This window comes from Crinia signifera, chromosome 9 (genome assembly GCF_055691185.1).
Source record: "Crinia signifera chromosome 9, ASM5569118v1, whole genome shotgun sequence".
Classification (NCBI taxonomy): domain Eukaryota; kingdom Metazoa; phylum Chordata; class Amphibia; order Anura; family Myobatrachidae; genus Crinia; species Crinia signifera.
The window spans coordinates 97,283,473-97,306,002 of NC_139225.1; the positions used below are offsets into that span (position 1 = coordinate 97,283,473).

At 42.3% G+C, this 22,530-nt stretch overlaps 1 protein-coding gene and 1 long non-coding RNA gene across 3 annotated transcripts in view; one reads left to right on the forward strand and one right to left on the reverse strand.

The window, feature by feature from the left end:
- Positions 1–20,902, reverse strand: part of LOC146035793 (uncharacterized) — a 40,002-nt gene extending 19,100 nt beyond the window's left edge. The window contains exon 1 of one of the 2 annotated variants that reach the window (XR_014460715.1): positions 20,401–20,902. This is a non-coding gene — a long non-coding RNA (uncharacterized LOC146035793). Of the gene's footprint in view, positions 1–2,137; positions 2,543–20,400 lie in introns of those variants that run through there. The other variant, XR_014460716.1, reaches the window with a different exon arrangement.
- TBC1D8B (TBC1 domain family member 8B) overlaps positions 20,558–22,530 on the forward strand; it is a 43,651-nt gene continuing 41,678 nt past the window's right edge. The window contains exon 1 of the mRNA XM_083159432.1: positions 20,558–20,862. Within this exon, the coding sequence (XP_083015558.1) occupies positions 20,736–20,862 (127 nt within the window). The 5' untranslated portion in view covers positions 20,558–20,735. The remainder of the gene's footprint in view (positions 20,863–22,530) is intronic.

Sequence of the window (22,530 nt, forward strand, 5' to 3'; positions counted from 1 at the left end):
TGACCTAAGCAGACTGACACATCTAACGGGTGTCCATCCCACCTGATACAGGTGAACAGATAGGGCTGGTATCAGCATCTCCACAATATCATAGATGAAACATGTATACCAGCATATAAAATGTATAAATACATGCATAAATGTAAACATTATACATAATAAACATGTATCAAAAATCTCTACAAGAATATTTATTATTAAAAACATATAGTTAAAGTCAGATATATATATATAAACAATAATTGTTCAGCATCCAATATGACTTATTACTGCAGACTGCGAACAGCAATCACATCAAAGAATTCCACATAATGCGCCTATTAAGGCCCTTTGGGACTACTGTATCCAGACTATATATTCATGCCGCTTCAAGGCGTAGAAGTTTTTGTTGCGATCACCACCCCTGGATGAGGTTGGTACATGGTCTATTGTTTGGTATCTTAAAGTACACATTTGATGATTTCTTGCCTTTAAAATGGGCTGCTCCGGGTTGATCGTTCAGCTTCCCCATCAGTGCTGCCTTAATGGCAGACCGATGGAGATCCGTTCCTTACATTTTCTGGCTGTTTTCCCGACGTAGTATAGTCCACAAGGACAGATGATAACATATACCACGAACCGGGATTCACAGGTAAGTACGTGTCTGATTTTATATTGGAATTATGCGGATGGTTAAAATCATTTTTAGCAATTAAATAGCCACATGTCACACAATTCGGAACAACGGTAGCATCCTGTTTTTTTGTGTATTATATTAGAACCCGAAGGAGAACCAAATCCTGATACATCAGTGTGCTCTAATAGATTGCGTAAATTCTTCCCACGTCTATAACATGTAAGTGGCCTCGTCGATCTGAAGCATCCGTGGCCACAATCGGCCAAAGTGATCTGCCCTGGTTAATACTGAGCTAGAGGTATCATACATCGTGATGAGAGGAAAAATGGTTTGACTACCGGCTTAAAGAAATCCTCTCTACGCAATTAAAGCACTTTCTCTTTAGAGCTACCGGTATTTAAAGATTTTAATGAATAACCCCTCGCATGGAACTTGTCTATCACTACATCCAACTGATCAGAAAGCTGAGTTCTGTCACTGCAAATCCGTGCAATTCTAATCATTTGTGAGTAGGCAATACCCTTCTTTAAGGGGGGGGGGGGGGCAGGTGAAAACTACTGGCTAATAACAATGTGTTACAAACCATTGATTTTGTGAAGACAGAAGTAACTCACTGACCCTCACTTACTGCAATATTTACATATTTTTTTTGCTCCTACGCTATTATTAACCTCAATAACTTTAATTTTCACAAATTTCCAGTGTATTCTGAACACCTCACAATATTATTTTTAGGCCAAAAGGTTGCACCGAGGTCGCTGGATAACTATTCTAAGCCAAACAAGTGTGCGGTACAAACACTAAACTGATATGGCACACTTAGCATCACCCCTGGACTGATACTGAACACATAGGATCACCCCTGGACTGATACGGAACACTTAGCATCACCGCTGGACTGATACGGAACTCTTAGCATCACCCCATGCATAATACAGGACACTTGGCAGCGCCCCATGAATTATAGGGCAGACTTGGCTCACCCCTGCAATTATACACAACACATGCGGGCACCTTTGGACTGATACGGGACACATGGGGGCACCCATGGAATTACACCGCAAACATGCAGGCGCCCCTGGACTGATACGACACACTTAGCAGCACACCATGAATTATACAGAAGACTTGGCAGCAACCCATGAATTATATGATGGGCAGTACGGATGGTGTAATGGTTAGCATTACTGCCTCACAGCACTGAGGTAATGGGTTCAATACCCACCATGGCCCTAACTGTGCGGAGTTTGTATATTGTCCCAGTACTTGTGTGGGTTGCCGCCGGGTACTCCGGTTTCCTCCCACAATCCAAAAATATACTGGTAGGTTAATTGGCTCCCAAAAAATGAACCCTAGAATGTCTGTGTGTGCATCTACATGTGGTAGGGAATATAGATTGTAAGCTCCACTAGGGCAGGGACTGATGTGAATGGTCAAATATTCTCTGTAAAGCGCTGCAGAATCTGTGTGCGCTATTTTAGAAACTGCTTATAAATAAATAATATGACACACTTGGCTCACCCCAGGAATTATGCGTCACACATGCGGGCACCCCTGACCTGATACAGCACACATGGAATTATACAGTTCAGATGCCGGCACCCATGGACTGATACGGCACACATGGCGGCAGACATGGAATTATACGGCAGACATGGCAACATTCCTGCAGTAAAAAAAAGAAAAACTTTTATTCTTTTTATTAAAAAAAGAATAGCAGCACACATGGATATATATATGGCACTCTTGGTTCACCACTGGACTGATACAGCACATTTAATAGTAAAAAAAAAAAAACACTTAACAATAAAAAAAGGGCAGCTCCCCTGGTCTGATACAGGACACATGGGGGCACCCCTGAACTGATACGGGACACATGGGGGCACGCATATAATTATACAGCACACATGGGGGCACCCCTTGGTTGATACAGCACTACTGGGCACCAGCAGCAGGTAGTATATATAGAGAATGAGATACGGCAATACTAGGCGCCAGACAGGTAGATACAGCAGTACTAGGCACCAGACAGGTAGATACGGCAGTACTAGGCACCAGACAGGTAGATACGGCAGTACTAGGCACCAGACGGTAGATACGGTAGTACTAGGCACCAGACAGGTAGATATGACAGTACTAGGCACAAGACAGGTAGATACGGCAGTACTAAGCACCAGACGGTAGATACGGCAGTACTAGGCACCAGACAGGTAGATACGACAGTACTAGGCACAAGACAGGTAGATACGACAGTACTAGGCACAAGACAGGTAGATACGGCAGTACTAGGCACCAGACAGGTAAATACGGCAGTACTAGACATCAGACAGTAGATATACGGCAGTACTAGGCACCAGACAGGTAGATACGGCAGTACTAGGCACCAGACAGGTAGATACGGCAGTACTAGGCACCAGACAGGTAGATACGGCAGTACTAGGCACCAGACAGGTAGATACGGCCTGAGCCGGCCCTAACCAATTTGATGCCCTAGGCAAGATTTTGGCTGGTGCCCCCTAGCACCACTGTTTGTTCTGCCTCTTATTGAGCACCAGTCACCCAGCACAACACCCATCACCCAGCAGCATAGAGCACAGAAGCAGCCAGCAAAACCCATGTCCCCTCATCCATAGCAGTCCTTATCCACAGAGCCAAAAGCATTGGCGGCCCTACCCCCCCTATATTAAATAGGGGGCAGTGCATGCCAAAAACGGATATGATCTTGCTGGAAAGGAACATGGCCACACAAAAGTACCCCAAATTCAAATTATACCACACAGTAGTGCAACCTTACTCACATTACACAACACGTGCCACACAGTAGTACCCCTTTAGATTATACACAATACGTCTCACAGTAGTGCCCCTTATTCCCTTTCCTGTTAAAATAGTGTCAGTTATTCACATTACACCACATAGTCATTCCCTTTATACCTGTTCTAAGGGTAAGTTTAGGGGATTGGGTTAGGATATTTGCAAGCATTTCCGATCTCCAACTCCGATGGGCATAGGACCTAATATCCAACACGTGTGATTTGGCCAATTTTCACCCAATTTCTTGGCCTTATCCATCAGAATTAGCGTAAAATGTGGTAGAAGTATAATTTAAAAATATTTATGATTCCAGGCCCCTGTTCTGTCCAGAGGGCATTATAGTGACCTTTATATCAACTATAAATGTAAAAACAGACATGTAATTTGACTGCATCTCCTTGCTCATTAAAAATCATACACCAGATCTGACCCTAGTGCTTTGTTTAAAATCAGGCCATAAATTTCACAGACCCAAAATCCATTATATTGCCCTCCCCAACAAAACAAATCCCTTATTAAGTAGAAAAAATTCTAGGCTCCCTATCTGCCATCCTACAATGTCCAGACTATCCCACATTCACCATACCATGTATATATGACCCCCCCCCCCTGCACCCCAGACTACTGCACATTAGACTTAGCAGCACCCCATAAAGTATACAGCACACTTGGCTTACCCCTGGACTGATACGGCACACTTAGCATCACCCCTGGACTGTGACGGCACACTTAGCAACACTCCATGAATTATACAGCAGACTTTGCAGCAATCCATGAATTATTTGACACACTTGGCTCACCCCGGGAATTATTTGGCAGACTTGGCTCACCCCTGGACTGATATGGCACACTTAGCATCACCCCTGGACTGATACGGCACACTTAGCATCACCCCTGGACTAATACAGCACACTTGGCAGCACCCGATGAATTATATGGCAGACTTGGCTCACCCCAGGACTGATATGGCACACTTAGGAATTATATGGCACAGATGGTGGCACCCCTGACCTGATACAGCACACATGACGGCACACGTGGTATTATACAGCACAGATGGCCAGTGTTTTAGTTAGGTGTCACGGTGCCCGGAGCCAGGGCATGTTATGCGCCCCCCCCCCCAATTTGTAACTAATGGGGCGCAGAGAAAAGGGGGCGCGGCCTAACATTATACCACACACCATAATGCCCATTGCACATTTTAGCAAACTTTCTAATACCCATTGCACATAATGCCACATGCCGTATTGCCACACGTGATGCCCATTACATACTATATAACAAATAGTAATGCCCATTACATACTATATAACAAACCGTAATGTCCATTACACATCTGACACATAAGTGCCACTTACCTACATGCTCATTGCTAGGAACTTCATGCTCGATGCCAGGGGCTTCATGCTCGATGCCAAGGTGGACTTCATGCTCGATGCCAAGGGGGGCTTCATGCTCAATGCCAAGGGGGGCTGGACTGATACAGCACACTTAGCAGCACCCCATGAATTATACAGCAGACTTTGCAGCAACCTATGAATTATATGACTCACTTGGCTCAACCCAGGAATTATGCGTCACACATGTGGGCATCCCTGACCTGATACAGCACACATGGAATTATACGGCACAGATGGCGGCACCCCTGGACTGATATGGCACACATGGCGGCAGGCATGGAATTATACGGCAGACATATTCCTGCAGTAAAAATAAAAAAAAATGTATTCTTTTAATTAAAAAACAAGCACACCTGGAATTATGCGGCAGACTTAGCAACACCCCATGAAATATACAGCACTCTTGGCTCACCCCTGGAATACAGCACATCTAACAGCCCTTGCCGTAAAAAAAAAAAAAAAAAAAACTTATTTTTATTTTCATTAAAAAAAAAGGGCAGCTCCCATTGTCTGAGATGGGACACATGGGCGCACCCCTGGAAATATACGGCACACATGTGGGCACCCCTGGACTGATACGGGACACATGGAGGCATCCATAGAATTATACGGCACACATTGGGGCATCCATGGAATTATACAGCACACATAGGGGCACCCCTGTACTGATATGGGACACATGGGGGCACAAGAGAATGGGTGGGAGGGGTCTGCATGAAAGATTGGAAATAGAGATTTGAAAAGAATAAGAGGATTGGGAAAAAAACTGACTATAATGTTAAATAATTTTCTGCTAACATCACCCTCAAGCTTATGCGCTAAGCAGTTGCCTGAGGACATGCGATGGTCAGTGGTGCACCCCCGAGTAGAGATAAGTTTAATTACAAACAAGGGCCCTTATTCTGGTTGGTGCGGCCAGAGCCGCACACGGGGCTCCGGCCGCACAAACCAATCCCCGCCCACCCTACGGATCGCCACGGCCGTCCGTACACGGACGGCTGGCGATCCGCATAAAAATGGTGGAGGCTACGCCTCCACCATGGTGGGAGCTGCCCCCTGCATTCGATGGTCGTCGACCATCGAAGGCAGGTCCGCACGCCGCGGCAGCTCCCGCAAGCTGAGACCACACGGACAATCGTCCGTGTGGTAGCTTGTATGGGGGCTGAAAGCTGACATCCGGCGACGTCAGCTTTCCGCCCCCATGAGTTGCGTCATGGCCTCATTACCATGCATACGCCCCGCGTTTGCATGGGAACGCCCATGAAACGCGGGGCGTACACATAGGGAAATGAGGGCATGATGCCTCTCACGCCCCTATCCGCCCCCTTTGCGGCGGACGAAATCCGTCTGCGGCGAAGGGGGCTGCACATGCGCAGATTCACCTCTGCGCATGTGCAGTGTTAAAACATCGGCGGTACGGCCGCACGCGGGCCGTACCGCACGAACTTGAATAAGGGCCAAGGAGAGAAAAGAAACTCGGGTGGGGTGCACTCTTAATCCCCAATCTAGGTAACTAAGCTGCTTGAAAAAAGTTTTTCATATTTTTTGTATTTTTTAATGCCAAGTGAAAGAAATTAAAGTGGAAAGAGGGTTTTTATTAGGAAATTTTTTTTCAAGAATTTATTTACGTTTTAATGTGCTTAAATTAATTTAATAAAATCTAATGCTGCACAGGAATTTTATATCCGAGTGATTATTTTATAAATCTTTATTAGGCTATTTTTCTATAAATAATTTAAATATACAATGTATATGCGCCTTTATTTGCGAATAATTTTTTGACAATAATAGCAATGGGGCTGGTATCAAAAATTGGTGCAGTGAATTCTCATATGTGTGTCACTATGTGTGATTCACATCAACACCAACACTATAACAACAATGTGACTCGATATCAAAAAATTGGTGCAATAATCTTCACATGTGTGCCACCTAAGTGATTCACATAAGCACCAATGCTATATAAGGCTGACCTTCATAAATCCTTAATGCCTATACCATTTGGCATTATATTTTTGTTCTCAATTGAAATGAGACAAGGATTATAATCATAGGTCAGCAAAATAAAGAATAATTCAAATAAAGTATGTACACATTATTTACATTAATATTTATACATTCAGTCCCTTCATAATAGGTCAATTGCTGTGAATGGGTTAATCAATTAGCCTGATGGTATATACATATGCATCTAGCCCATTAACAGATAGTATTCACAGACACAGTTGTAGCCAATGATAAAATTCCAATGTCACGATTTAATCTGCAGAGAGTCTCGCTCAAAGAGAAATTGGATCAATTAATGTATCCCAAAAGATAGTTGCTTACATGTTCATGCACATACACCTACTAATAATAATCAACATCGCTGGACCAAAATCATAGTCACAGAGACAAAATGCCCTAGCAAAGCTGTAGGTTTGTGTGCCTCACCAATTTTTACTGAGGCACAATACAGGCACTCTAAGGTAATGAGCAGGTGTAGTTACTTGATTTTATAAGTGCACATCAATGCTGGCTAAATCTGCCTCACAGCGGAGCAGCCAGTCCCTGTACACACAATTACACTGTTAGAAATATGAAAACGGCTCTCTGTAACAAATTGTGGCCAGGACCAGTGTGAGTGCTGCCAGTCAAGCAGACAGATATTACAGCGCGAACATGCTACAAATTAAATACAATGTGACCAAGAACTCTGTCACAATCAGAACCAGTCTGAGTGTGGCTAATTGAGCATATAAGAATTACAACATGAAAATGCTACACTGTGACCAAGAAATCTGTGGTAATGTAAGCACAGTCAATTAGACCAATTTACAATTCTAAATGAATGAAGGGAGAAATAAATAAGAGAGGGAAGAGACCAAAGTCCCGTAGCTAAGGCTATGCCGGCACAAACAGCGCACGGCTGCCTTGCAGGGAGAGGTCTCTCTTACCAGCCCTGGATAGCTACGATGCAGGGACGCCAGGAGCGCTTGTCTAATCTTGAAGCTCCCGCCTGGAAGCCGCTCCTGCGTCTCTGTCAGTCTGATGGGACGTACGTTTCGCAAGTGCTTGTTCACCCGGCAGCATAACTAGGCTGCCTGGCTGTGACTATTTGTGCTAGCGTCCAGCCAATGAAAGCTATTGATAGCTAATTACTCTCATTCCAGCAGCATTGTGCATTAGATCTATTCACCACATTATAGCGCAGTTCTTTAGCCTCTTAAAGGTGTATCACCGCTTGAATACTCATAAGAAAAATGAATATGAGTAAAGTACTAATATAAAATAATAATACAGCCATCTATATAATAAAAAGGAGTTGTTTATTTATTTATTTATAGTCCTGGAATTGAAATACAAAAATAAAGCCCTGTTTAGCTCTCACTGTATATGACTCCAGCGTGATTATTCGTCACGCTGTGTGTTATTACCTTCTTTATACTAGGATTTGAAAATTAAATTTATATACATGATTTCTGCCCTCTCCTGATATTTACCTATGTTTTTTATTTATATTTAATTATCAATACTACATGGTTGAGCCTGGGATATCCGATTGTCTCATTAGGCTTATTCTACCAGAAAATTGCTGTATTTGTATACTAATATTTTCAAGAAAAAACAAAAACAAAAGGAAGAATTTTTGATATATTTTTTATATTATATGAATTTTTTCTTTTTTTGGGTATATATTAAAAATTATTATATATACACAAATACGGTTTTTATAAGTTTTTTTAAATTTTTTCTTGAGAAGTATTTTTTTAATTTTTATTTTTTAGTTTTTTATATTATTCTAATTTTTTAAAATAATTTTGTTTTTTTAATTTCTTAATACTTTGGCTTTTGTATCCCATTAATTTCTACCTTTTTATGTTTCTTTAGAATATATTGCATAGAAGAGTGCCAAGTTTAAGAGTCCTCCCCTTATTGTGTGTCTATTAGTGATAAGAAACCTATGGTCACCAATACAGATGTGTAGGACTTACATTGTATAATAATTATATAAAAATGGGGGAAGTGGGGCAAAAAAAGCAAACAAACAAACCGTGAGTGAAACCAACATAAACGCTATGTGTGGGAGTGCATGCGTGATAGGCAGCATGGCATGCTGCCTAAAATATAACAAAATTGTGAAAGTATAATATAGATATGAGCATAGTTGCATATGTGTAGATTTAGATAAGGGTAATGGTGAAATAATTAGATAAAGTGCACTGCGAAGTATCTCTACCTACCCATGTTATATCAGGCTATTAAAGTGGAAATTCTTTATAAAAGCCGTATAGAATTCAGTGAATAATTAGCGTGAAAGGTACTAAAAGGAAAAAAAGGGGGTGGGAGAGACTGGGAAGGGGAAAGGGTAGGGTAGGAGGAGAAAAAAAAGAAAAGGATGTGGAGGGAGAGAAAAGGGAGAAAAAAGAGAGAAAAAAGGGGGAGGACTGTATATAAACATTGAATCTAATATTCTAGTAAAGGTTATATTTATATTTTGCTGGGATAATGTTGGCCAAGTTCGATGAATGTTCACCATAACTCACTACGGGGCCATGGGGAATGCTATAGAGACTCGATTAAGATTTTTGATCAAATACAGAAGGGCAAAAATAGTAATGAAGGAAAGAGAGAGAAAAACAAAGACAAAGAAAGAAAAAAATGAATAAGAGAAAGGAAGGAAAATAGAAATAAATAAACCTGATTAAGGTGGGGTTTAGATATCAAGATTGGTGTCAGTCCAGTGTAGCCAAAGTTATGTGAGAAAGACTCCATAATTGATATATTCGTTCATGCCATCAGGGCTCAGGCTGCCCAATTCAAAAGTCCATCGACTCTCTTTCTTGAGTAGGACTTGAGCAAGATCACCCCCCCTAATGCCCAGACTTGCTTTTTCTAAGCCGCACACTTTGAAATCTTTAAGGGCACCATCATGCTTACTCATAAAATGTCTTGCGACAGATGTTAGCTTCTTATGATTTTGTAAGTCCAAGGCCCCATTTCGAATGGACCCCACATGTTCAAGTACTCGTTGCTTGAGTGGGCGTGTCGTCATCCCGACATACCTCTGGTCACACCCACAAAAAATGCAATAGACTCCCCCTTCGGTTCTACAATTGATGTAGTCTTTAAGTTCAATGGTCTTGCCAAATCGATTTTTGATGTTCTCCTTGGTTGTTATATATTGGCAGGCCCTACATTGTCCGCATGGGTGAGTCCCTTTCAGGCGATTTTCCGGCCGTGTATTTCTTACAAAGTGACTATTGACTAATCGATCTTTCAAATTTCTCCCTCTTCGCCAGCTCATTGAGACTTTCGGTCCAAGTCTTTTGGCTAATGTTGGATCTAGAAGTAGGGTAGGCCAATGTCTTTGTATGATACCAGTGATGGTCTGCCATTCCTGGCAAAAATCGCCCACAAAGCGTAAGGTCTTATCTTTCTCTTGCTTGCTTTTGTTTTTAAATATCAGGGACTCACGATCCAAGGCCATGGCGTTCCTCATGGCCTTCTTAGTGGAAGTGTGACTATAGCCTCTCTCTCGCAAACGTTGAATAAGTTCTTGACTTTGGGTTTTAAATTCTTGTTCACCTGAACAGTTTCTTCTAAGTCGTAAGAACTCCCCTTTGGGGATGTTCTCGACTGTCGGTGGGAAGTGTGCGCTTGTTTGATGTAATAAGGTATTAGTTGCGGTGTCTTTTCGATATAGTTGGGTCGCCAGACAGTTGTTTTTGTCTTTGTAGATTTTAAGATCCAGAAATGCAAGTTCTTGTTTGCTGATGGTATGAGTAAAGTGGAGATTGAGATTGTTGGTATTTAGCTGTTGTATGAATTGCAGGAGTAGCGTCTCATCCCCTTCCCATATGAGGAAGATGTCGTCGATATACCTCAACCACATCGCGACATGTGAGGTAAATCGATCGTTGGTCTCATTGAACACTACTTCCTGTTCCCACTTTCCCAGGAATATGTTTGCATAGGTGGGGGCACACGCCGCCCCCATGGCTGTGCCCCTCACCTGCAAATAAAAACGGTCATTAAATGTAAACACATTATGATGGAGTATAAATTTTAATAACTTTATGAGGAATAACTGGAATGGCTCATGTCTTTCAGCATCCATAAAGTAGCTGACCGCTTCTATTCCCTGGTCGTGGTTAATTGAGGTGTAGAGGGCCTCCACATCTAATGACACGAGGAGTTGATTGTCATCTAGGCATATGTCATGGATTCTTCTTAGCACATCAGAAGTATCTTGTACGAATGAAGGTAAATTTAAAACAAAGTGTCTAAGGTGCAAATCCAGGAAAGTGCATGCCTTTTCAGTAAGGCCGCCATTGCCAGATACAATCGGCCTTCCTGGAGGGTCGTCAAGTCTCTTATGCACCTTTGGCAACATGTAAAAGGTTGGCATTACTGGGTTGTTATTCTGTAAATATTTGTATTCATTGGCAGTAATGGTGCCTTCTGATTTTGCTTCATCCAATATTCTGCGATATTGCTCCTTAAAGCTTTCAATAGGATTGAATAATGAAGACTTATAACAATTCGCATCATTTAATTGACGATGAGCTTCCTTCAAATATTTATCTTTTGACCATATTACAACATTGCCACCTTTATCGCTAGGTTTTACTAGCACGTCCTTCCATTCCTGTATTTCCCTGATGGCCTTACTCTCTTCAATGTAACCAACATCGATTCTTTAAAAAATCAAACATCACTACACAAGAGAGTAAGGCCATCAGGGAAATACAGGAATGGAAGGACGTGCTAGTAAAACCTAGCGATAAAGGTGGCAATGTTGTAATATGGTCAAAAGATAAATATTTGAAGGAAGCTCATCGTCAATTAAATGATGCGAATTGTTATAAGTCTTCATTATTCAATCCTATTGAAAGCTTTAAGGAGCAATATCGCAGAATATTGGATGAAGCAAAATCAGAAGGCACCATTACTGCCAATGAATACAAATATTTACAGAATAACAACCCAGTAATGCCAACCTTTTACATGTTGCCAAAGGTGCATAAGAGACTTGACGACCCTCCAGGAAGGCCGATTGTATCTGGCAATGGCGGCCTTACTGAAAAGGCATGCACTTTCCTGGATTTGCACCTTAGACACTTTGTTTTAAATTTACCTTCATTCGTACAAGATACTTCTGATGTGCTAAGAAGAATCCATGACATATGCCTAGATGACAATCAACTCCTCGTGTCATTAGATGTGGAGGCCCTCTACACCTCAATTAACCACGACCAGGGAATAGAAGCGGTCAGCTACTTTATGGATGCTGAGAGACATGAGCCATTCCAGTTATTCCTCATAAAGTTATTAAAATTTATACTCCATCATAATGTGTTTACATTTAATGACCGTTTTTATTTGCAGGTGAGGGGCACAGCCATGGGGGCGGCGTGTGCCCCCACCTATGCAAACATATTCCTGGGAAAGTGGGAACAGGAAGTAGTGTTCAATGAGACCAACGATCGATTTACCTCACATGTCGCGATGTGGTTGAGGTATATCGACGACATCTTCCTCATATGGGAAGGGGATGAGACGCTACTCCTGCAATTCATACAACAGCTAAATACCAACAATCTCAATCTCCACTTTACTCATACCATCAGCAAACAAGAACTTGCATTTCTGGATCTTAAAATCTACAAAGACAAAAACAACTGTCTGGCGACCCAACTATATCGAAAAGACACCGCAACTAATACCTTATTACATCAAACAAGCGCACACTTCCCACCGACAGTCGAGAACATCCCCAAAGGGGAGTTCTTACGACTTAGAAGAAACTGTTCAGGTGAACAAGAATTTAAAACCCAAAGTCAAGAACTTATTCAACGTTTGCGAGAGAGAGGCTATAGTCACACTTCCACTAAGAAGGCCATGAGGAACGCCATGGCCTTGGATCGTGAGTCCCTGATATTTAAAAACAAAAGCAAGCAAGAGAAAGATAAGACCTTACGCTTTGTGGGCGATTTTTGCCAGGAATGGCAGACCATCACTGGTATCATACAAAGACATTGGCCTACCCTACTTCTAGATCCAACATTAGCCAAAAGACTTGGACCGAAAGTCTCAATGAGCTGGCGAAGAGGGAGAAATTTGAAAGATCGATTAGTCAATAGTCACTTTGTAAGAAATACACGGCCGGAAAATCGCCTGAAAGGGACTCACCCATGCGGACAATGTAGGGCCTGCCAATATATAACAACCAAGGAGAACATCAAAAATCGATTTGGCAAGACCATTGAACTTAAAGACTACATCAATTGTAGAACCGAAGGGGTAGTCTATTGCATTTTTTGTGGGTGTGACCAGAGGTATGTCGGGATGACGACACGCCCACTCAAGCAACGAGTACTTGAACATGTGGGGTCCATTCGAAATGGGGCCTTGGACTTACAAAATCATAAGAAGCTAACATCTGTCGCAAGACATTTTATGAGTAAGCATGATGGTGCCCTTAAAGATTTCAAAGTGTGCGGCTTAGAAAAAGCAAGTCTGGGCATTAGGGGGGGGTGATCTTGCTCAAGTCCTACTCAAGAAAGAGAGTCGATGGACTTTTGAATTGGGCAGCCTGAGCCCTGATGGCATGAACGAATATATCAATTATGGAGTCTTTCTCACATAACTTTGGCTACACTGGACTGACACCAATCTTGATATCTAAACCCCACCTTAATCAGGTTTATTTATTTCTATTTTCCTTCCTTTCTCTTATTCATTTTTTTCTTTCTTTGTCTTTGTTTTTCTCTCTCTTTCCTTCATTACTATTTTTGCCCTTCTGTATTTGATCAAAAATCTTAATCCAGTCTCTATAGCATTCCCCATGGCCCCGTAGTGAGTTATGGTGAACATTCATCGAACTTGGCCAACATTATCCCAGCAAAATATAAATATAACCTTTACTAGAATATTAGATTCAATGTTTATATACAGTCCTCCCCCTTTTTTCTCTCTTTTTTCTCCCTTTTCTCTCCCTCCACATCCTTTTCTTTTTTTTTCTCCTCCTCCCCTCCCCTTTCCCCTTCCCAGTCTCTCCCACCCCCTTTTTTTCCTTTTAGTACCTTTCACGCTAATTATTCACTGAATTCTATACGGCTTTTATAAAGAATTTCCACTTTAATAGCCTGATATAACATGGGTAGGTAGAGATACTTCCCAGTGCACTTTATCTAATTATTTCACCATTACCCTTATCTAAATCTACACATATGCAACTATGCTCATATCTATATTATACTTTCACAATTTTGTTATATTTTAGGCAGCATGCCATGCTGCCTATCACGCATGCACTCCCACACATAGCGTTTATGTTGGTTTCACTCACGGTTTGTTTGTTTGCTTTTTTTGCCCCACTTCCCCCATTTTTATATAATTATTATACAATGTAAGTCCTACACATCTGTATTGGTGACCATAGGTTTCTTATCACTAATAGACACACAATAAGGGGAGGACTCTTAAACTTGGCACTCTTCTATGCAATATATTCTAAAGAAACATAAAAAGGTAGAAATTAATGGGATACAAAAGCCAAAGTATTAAGAAATTAAAAAAAACAAAATTATTTTAAAAAATTAGAATAATATAAAACAATAAAAAATAAAAATTAAAAAAATACTTCTCAAGAAAAAATTTAAAAAAACTTATAAAAACCGTATTTGTGTATATATAATAATTTTTAATATATACCCAAAAAAAGAAAAAATTCATATAATATAAAAAATATATCAAAAATTCTTCCTTTTGTTTTTGTTTTTTCTTGAAAATATTAGTATACAAATACAGCAATTTTCTGGTAGAATAAGCCTAATGAGACAATCGGATATCCCAGGCTCAACCATGTAGTATTGATAATTAAATATAAATAAAAAACATAGGTAAATATCAGGAGAGGGCAGAAATCATGTATATAAATTTAATTTTCAAATCCTAGTATAAAGAAGGTAATAACACACAGCGTGACGAATAATCACGCTGGAGTCATATACAGTGAGAGCTAAACAGGGCTTTATTTTTGTATTTCAATTCCAGGACTATAAATAAATAAATAAACAACTCCTTTTTATTATATAGATGGCTGTATTATTATTTTATATTAGTACTTTACTCATATTCATTTTTCTTATGAGTATTCAAGCGGTGATACACCTTTAAGAGGCTAAAGAACTGCGCTATAATGTGGTGAATAGATCTAATGCACAATGCTGCTGGAATGAGAGTAATTAGCTATCAATAGCTTTCATTGGCTGGACGCTAGCACAAATAGTCACAGCCAGGCAGCCTAGTTATGCTGCCGGGTGAACAAGCACTTGCGAAACGTACGTCCCATCAGACTGACAGAGACGCAGGAGCGGCTTCCAGGCGGGAGCTTCAAGATTAGACAAGCGCTCCTGGCGTCCCTGCATCGTAGCGATCCAGGGCTGGTAAGAGAGACCTCTCCCTGCAAGGCAGCCGTGCGCTGTTTGTGCCGGCATAGCCTTAGCTACGGGACTTTGGTCTCTTCCCTCTCTTATTTATTTCTCCCTTCATTCATTTAGAATTGTAAATTGGTCTAATTGACTGTGCTTACATTACCACAGATTTCTTGGTCACAGTGTAGCATTTTCATGTTGTAATTCTTATATGCTCAATTAGCCACACTCAGACTGGTTCTGATTGTGACAGAGTTCTTGGTCACATTGTATTTAATTTGTAGCATGTTCGCGCTGTAATATCTGTCTGCTTGACTGGCAGCACTCACACTGGTCCTGGCCACAATTTGTTACAGAGAGCCGTTTTCATATTTCTAACAGTGTAATTGTGTGTACAGGGACTGGCTGCTCCGCTGTGAGGCAGATTTAGCCAGCATTGATGTGCACTTATAAAATCAAGTAACTACACCTGCTCATTACCTTAGAGTGCCTGTATTGTGCCTCAGTAAAAATTGGTGAGGCACACAAACCTACAGCTTTGCTAGGGCATTTTGTCTCTGTGACTATGATTTTGGTCCAGCGATGTTGATTATTATTAGTAGGTGTATGTGCATGAACATGTAAGCAACTATCTTTTGGGATACATTAATTGATCCAATTTCTCTTTGAGCGAGACTCTCTGCAGATTAAATCGTGACATTGGAATTTTATCATTGGCTACAACTGTGTCTGTGAATACTATCTGTTAATGGGCTAGATGCATATGTATATACCATCAGGCTAATTGATTAACCCATTCACAGCAATTGACCTATTATGAAGGGACTGAATGTATAAATATTAATGTAAATAATGTGTACATACTTTATTTGAATTATTCTTTATTTTGCTGACCTATGATTATAATCCTTGTCTCATTTCAATTGAGAACAAAAATATAATGCCAAATGGTATAGGCATTAAGGATTTATGAAGGTCAGCCTTATATAGCATTGGTGCTTATGTGAATCACTTAGGTGGCACACATGTGAAGATTATTGCACCAATTTTTTGATATCGAGACACATTGTTGTTATAGTGTTGGTGTTGATGTGAATCACACATAGTGACACACATATGAGAATTCACTGCACCAATTTTTGATACCAGCCCCATTGCTATTATTGTCAAAAAATTATTCGCAAATAAAGGCGCATATACATTGTATATTTAAATTATTTATAGAAAAATAGCCTAATAAAGATTTATAAAATAATCACTCGGATATAAAATTCCTGTGCAGCATTAGATTTTATTAAATTAATTTAAGCACATTAAAACGTAAATAAATTCTTGAAAAAACTTTTCCTAATAAAAACCCTCTTTCCACTTAAATTTCTTTCACTTGGCATTAAAAAATACAAAAAATATGAAAAACTTTTTTCAAGCAGCTTAGTTACCTAGATTGGGGATTAAGAGTGCACCCCACCCGAGTTTCTTTTCTCTCCTTGTTTGTAATTACACATGGGGGCACCCCTGGACTTATACGGGACACATGCGGGCACCCCTGGACTGATACAGTACACATGCAGGCACCCCTGTACAGATACAGCACACATGCGGGCACCCCTGGACTGATACAGTGCACATGAGGCACCCCTGGACAGATACAGCACAAATGTGGGCATCCCTGGACTGATACAGCACACATGGGGGCACCCCTGGACAGATACAGCAGACATGTAGGCACCCCTGGACTGATAAGGGACACATGGAGGCACCAATGGAATTATACGGCACACATGTGGGCACCCCTGGACTGATACAGCACACATGTGGGCACCCCTGGACTGATACGGGACACATGTGGGCACCAATGGAATTATATGGCACTCATGTGGGCACCCTGGACTGATACAGCACACATTTGGGCACCCCTGGACTGATACGGGACACATGTGGGCACCAATGGAATTATACGGCACACATGTGGGCACCCCTGGACAGATACAGCAGACATGTAGGCACCCCTGGACTGATAAGGGACACATAGAGGCACCCATGGAATTATATGGCACACATGCAGGCACCCCTGGACTGATGCGGGACACATGCGGGCACCCCTGGACTGATACGGGACACATGCGGGCACCCCTGGACTGATGTGGGACACATGCGGGCACCCCTGGAGAGATACAGCACACATGCGGGCACCCCTGGAGAGATACAGCACACATGGGGCACCCCTGGACTTGTACAGCACACATGCGGGCACCCCTGGACTGATAAAGCACACATGTGTGCACCCCTGGACAGATACAGCACACATGTGGGCACCCCTGGACGGATACAGTACACATGCGGGCACCCCTGGACTGATGCAGCACACATGCGGGCACCCTGGCAGCAGTAATTTAAAAAACTTTTTTTTTTGCTTTTCATTTTTTTATTTAATTAAAATAATGCAGCCCCCTCTGTAGCACTAGCAGCCCCCTCTGTGCATAAATCATCCCACACCCCCCCAGCAGGTTTCTCCCTCACCCCCCTCAGCAGACAGCATGGACCCATCCGTGCTGTCTGAAATCACCAGCCTGTTTGAAAATGGCGCAGACCGCCGGGAACTATATATCCCCAGGTCTTGTGAGAATCCGACAGCTGGAAGAAGACGCTCAGCCTTGGAAACATGGCGGTGACCATTGAACTCCTCTGATCCGGCTTTGGATCAGGTAAGTTCGGAACTCTAGGATCCGAACCCGCTCATCCTTTATTTATTTATATATATATATATATATATATATATATATATATATATATATATATATATATACACACACACACATACATACATACAGGTATATAGAAGAAAGGAGGCTGGCACTCAGAGGACTTGAAGTGAAAACAACTTGTATTAGGCTCTGTGACCTAATTGAGTTGATTTCACTTCAAATCCTCTGAGTGCCAGCCTCCTTTCTTCCCCTAGGCATTGCAAATTCCCTAGGCATTTGCCTATGCCTAGCTCTGCCAGGGAAGAGAACAACCACACACCACCAACAACAACCCCCCTCTCCCCACCACACATGATCCTGTTGACCTCAGCTTCAGAAGTAACATGTGCAGCCGCTCCAACAGTGACACATGTCGGTTCCCTGTTGGCCATCCCCGGGACACTCACCCTCCGGCAGCCACAGCAGCGTCCCATGCACCTCCATGGAGCAGGACAGCAAGTCCAGCATCAGGGAGAAAAGAGTGCGCAATGCGCACGGCCCCCATTGATTGCCGTCCCGCTGCTGTTTAGAGGCCGGGCTGTGGTGGGGACTACAGTATGTGGTTGCAAAAAAATGACAGCGGGTCGACATGGTATGGTGCACTGACTCCCAGCGGGGATCCTGCAGCAGGAAGGAGAGCCGATGCCAGATGGGGACCCAGCGGTAACGGGAGAGGACAATGGATTCAGCGCCCCTTGGCACCCGGCTGCAAGTGACTCCAATGCCTCTCGGAGTTCCGCCACTGTCCTCCTCCCTAGCCCTGCACATGCCCTTCTGGGTGCAGGGAGGAAAAGGCGGAGCCCACCCCGCAGCAGCAGCCGGGTAGGAGGAGGGGGGAGTGGCTTATCTGAAGAGCTGCCCTTTGCTATACTAATCGCAAATGTTACAGCATATGCGATTAGTATCTCCTTCAGGTACAAAATGCTCTGTTCCTGGACTTCCCTGGTAATGTATGATTGCCAGCACCTGTGGTGAAACACCTTTCTTATCAATTACCTGGCTCACCACAGGTGGTGGCAATCATACATTACCAGGGAAGTCCAGGAACAGAGCATTTTGTCCCTGAAGGAGATGGTTAGGTAGGCAATCATAATTCACATTAAATCATCAGCACCATTTCCCAGCATTGGTGATAAAACACAATGATCTGTACTTATATGTTAGTTGGGCGCCCACTAAACTATTTGCTTAGTTTTCTGCGTCCGCTCGCCACGCTTCGGGCTCAGTGGCTCCCACACTATATAAAATCAACTCCATGTCAACATGGATAGTGTGGGTATGAGCGTACTAACTATAGTGGGCGCCCAACTAACATATAAGTACCCAATGAACCCTATGGCTACATCTTGTGCCCATTCACAGGGAGCCATGTGTAAAACACAGTACTGTAGATCACTGGTTCCCAACCCTGGTCAAGTACCCCCAACAGTGCACGTTTTCCAGGTCACCCAGCAGGTGCACTCCTTATTCAGACACATTTTAAAAGATCCACAGGTGGAGCGAATTATGTCACTTGTGATTCTGTGTGGAGACCTGGAAAACATGTACTGTTGGGGGGTACTTGATGACCAGGGTTGGGAACCACTGCTGTAGATGAACAATCCCTGACATCACTTTTCTTAGGCAAGTATAGTAGCTATGGGTGGGCTGGATTGATGAGCACGAAAGAAACCTTGATGAGAGGTGAAAATTTTCTATTCCAGTAAGTACGGTGCGCAGTCCATCTTTTATTTAGGATTGAGCACGATTGGTGAACCCATAAAGATACCTTTATGTGTGGGATCTCACGTTCCATACTGTGAGTTTGGTATGATTTGATTATATCCTTCCCTATAGAGCATTGGTCTTATGATTTTGAAGATATCTTATACACGCTATCTTTTGATTTTTCCATACATAAAAATCACTCCAACTGACTCAACTACTACCGATTATTTGGAGTCAGGCACCATCAGTGTTGTTCCACAAATACAGTATTCTTCGAAGGAGAGATCTTCAGTGACTCTCCATCAACATTGAGGCAGCAAGGACTTCCACATTGCGCCTTGGGACTTTCTATTTTGTATTGTTTCTAAGTATAGTAGCTCTTACTAACTGCTTTGGGGCTCATCTACATTTGGATATGCCATTTTAAAAGATTCCTCTCAGATGTAGCAGTACAACCCCACGCTTCTAGGTGCCACGTTCACAATCTCTTCATACTGTATATGGAACTAGACACGCCCCTTTTGGTGGAGCATGACACACCCCCTCAATGGGTGCTGTGCAGATTTCTACTACCAACTATAATCTCCCTGAAACTAGTTTTCAAAAGTAGGCAAGTATGACATATATTTTGGATTGTTTTCAAAATGGTGTAAAACTCTAATCACTGCATGTGTGGTGAGTAATTGTGAATAACGTGCCAGTGTTGGTGAGGACATCTATCCCAGCTGCCCACTGTGCGCAGCACATCTCATAGCTACTCCGCTACTCCGTCTCCCAGTAATAGTAGAGAAAGAGAAGTAGACATCCCCACGACTTCCCAGTATTCTACCGCCAACAGCAGCTGAGCATCCTCGCCCTGAAGTGCTGCATCCTGGGAAATGTAGTCTTAGCCACGCCTTGATTCGCCCGCAGAGAACTACAACTCCCGGAGCCACCCGTCGGCGGCTCCACTGTCCTGGCAGGGCTGCTGCCTACGTGTCTGCAGAGTTCTGGGTGGGCAGGAAGCGATGAGAGCGGTCACAACACCGACAAGATGTGGCTGAGACCCGAGGAGGTGCTCCTGAAGAATGCCCTGAAGCTATGGGTGACCGAGATCTCCAACCCTTACTTCGTGCTGCAGAGGAGGAGGGGGTATCGGGAGGAAGGCGGGGGGCTGACAGGTACATGGGGATCTAGGTGTACATGTCAGCTGCTGGGGATATAGATATATTATATATTTGTCTTGTTGGGTTATATGTTAGAGACGTCCTTCTTCATGTTCTCCTGCAGCTGCTGTCACAATATATATTAAAAAATAAATGTTATATATATATATATATATATATATATATATATATATATATATATATATATTTACATGCGCACACACACGGATTTTCTATTGTTAAAATGCGTAGTTCTCCTTAATATCCTAATTGTTACTATTACAGCTGCTACATTCTCTTTTGTCTTGGCCAAGGTTTGGAATGGGTTAATTAGTTTCTATGGCAGAGTGTGTTGCCGGAAGGGCTTGTAAATAGTTAATAGACTGCAGTGGTGTCATTGGAAGTGTCACCGGTATTAAATGTATACTTTAATGTTATCATATTAGCACCGATCGCTTTCAGCCATCATTTCATTACCCAAAGGTAGGAATCTAGCTCTCTGTACAGATGGATGAGTGGCAGGGCTTGTCTCCAGTAAGGAACGTATGTCCTCTGTTTTCCTTGTGTGTCAGGATTATGGGAGATTAAAACTAAATTGAACATTTATGTAAATCCTACAATCTTTCTAAACTTTGCATTGGCGACCAACCTGTGTGCATATGTCACTGTAAGTGGATGTGCATGTGTCAGAAAGTAGGTGCTAAATTAGAACTGGTAATTGGGATCCATCAATCACCAGGACCCACTCTGCACAGTGTGCAAATACTTTGTCCATTGTGTGTAGTGGGAAATCTGATGTGTTTAGAGGACCCAATGCACAATCCCTTGCGCATTGGGTAACCAAGAGATTGATCCTCCTGCACATAGGATAAATCTCAAGTCAATCAGGTCCAACTTGTTGGACAAGTGTATGCAGATAGTCTAAATTGTATACATAGTCTATTGGAGCCCACACACGCACCGTTGCCGGCGGTGCGATGCTGTACGATGGGGTGCGCGCTCCCGCGGCACCTCATCGTACAGTACAAAAAGTATGTGCTGCACATACTTTTTGTACTAGCTTTTTCTAGCATAGCATCGCATGCACATCGTATGCACAAGGCATACGATGCGATGCTATGTGTGCTAGTTAAGCCCACAACGCACGCTGGGATCGGTGCGTGTGTGGGCTCCATTACACGCTGCTATGAGGGCGTGCTTTCCGTGCTGTACTAGCACGGATCACATTGCATTGCATTGCATGTGCATCCGTTGTGCATGCAATGCGATGCAATTTGATGAAACCTAAGTACAAAAAGTATGTGCTTGCACATACTTATTGTACTTAGGTTTCATCACATTGCATTGCATGCACAACGGATGCACATGCAATGCAATGTGATCTGTGCTAGTACAGCACGCCCACAGAGCAGTGTGTAATATGGGCTGCTAATTATTGTACAAGTGTGTACACACCTTAAGGGGGCCTTTAATCTGTTGCATTTATGATTTAGGGTTTGTTTGTTTATTTCTATAGGGGATGTTTTGGTAATAAAGAAACAGTAAATAATGGAAAAATATATTGTTTCAAAATAAAATTTATATAGTTGCAAACTGTTGCTTTTTTTAGCTAATTGACCTGTACAAGCCTTTGTGCAACTTATATTAAATATGTGGCTTTCTAAATTACTTTTATATTCTTGT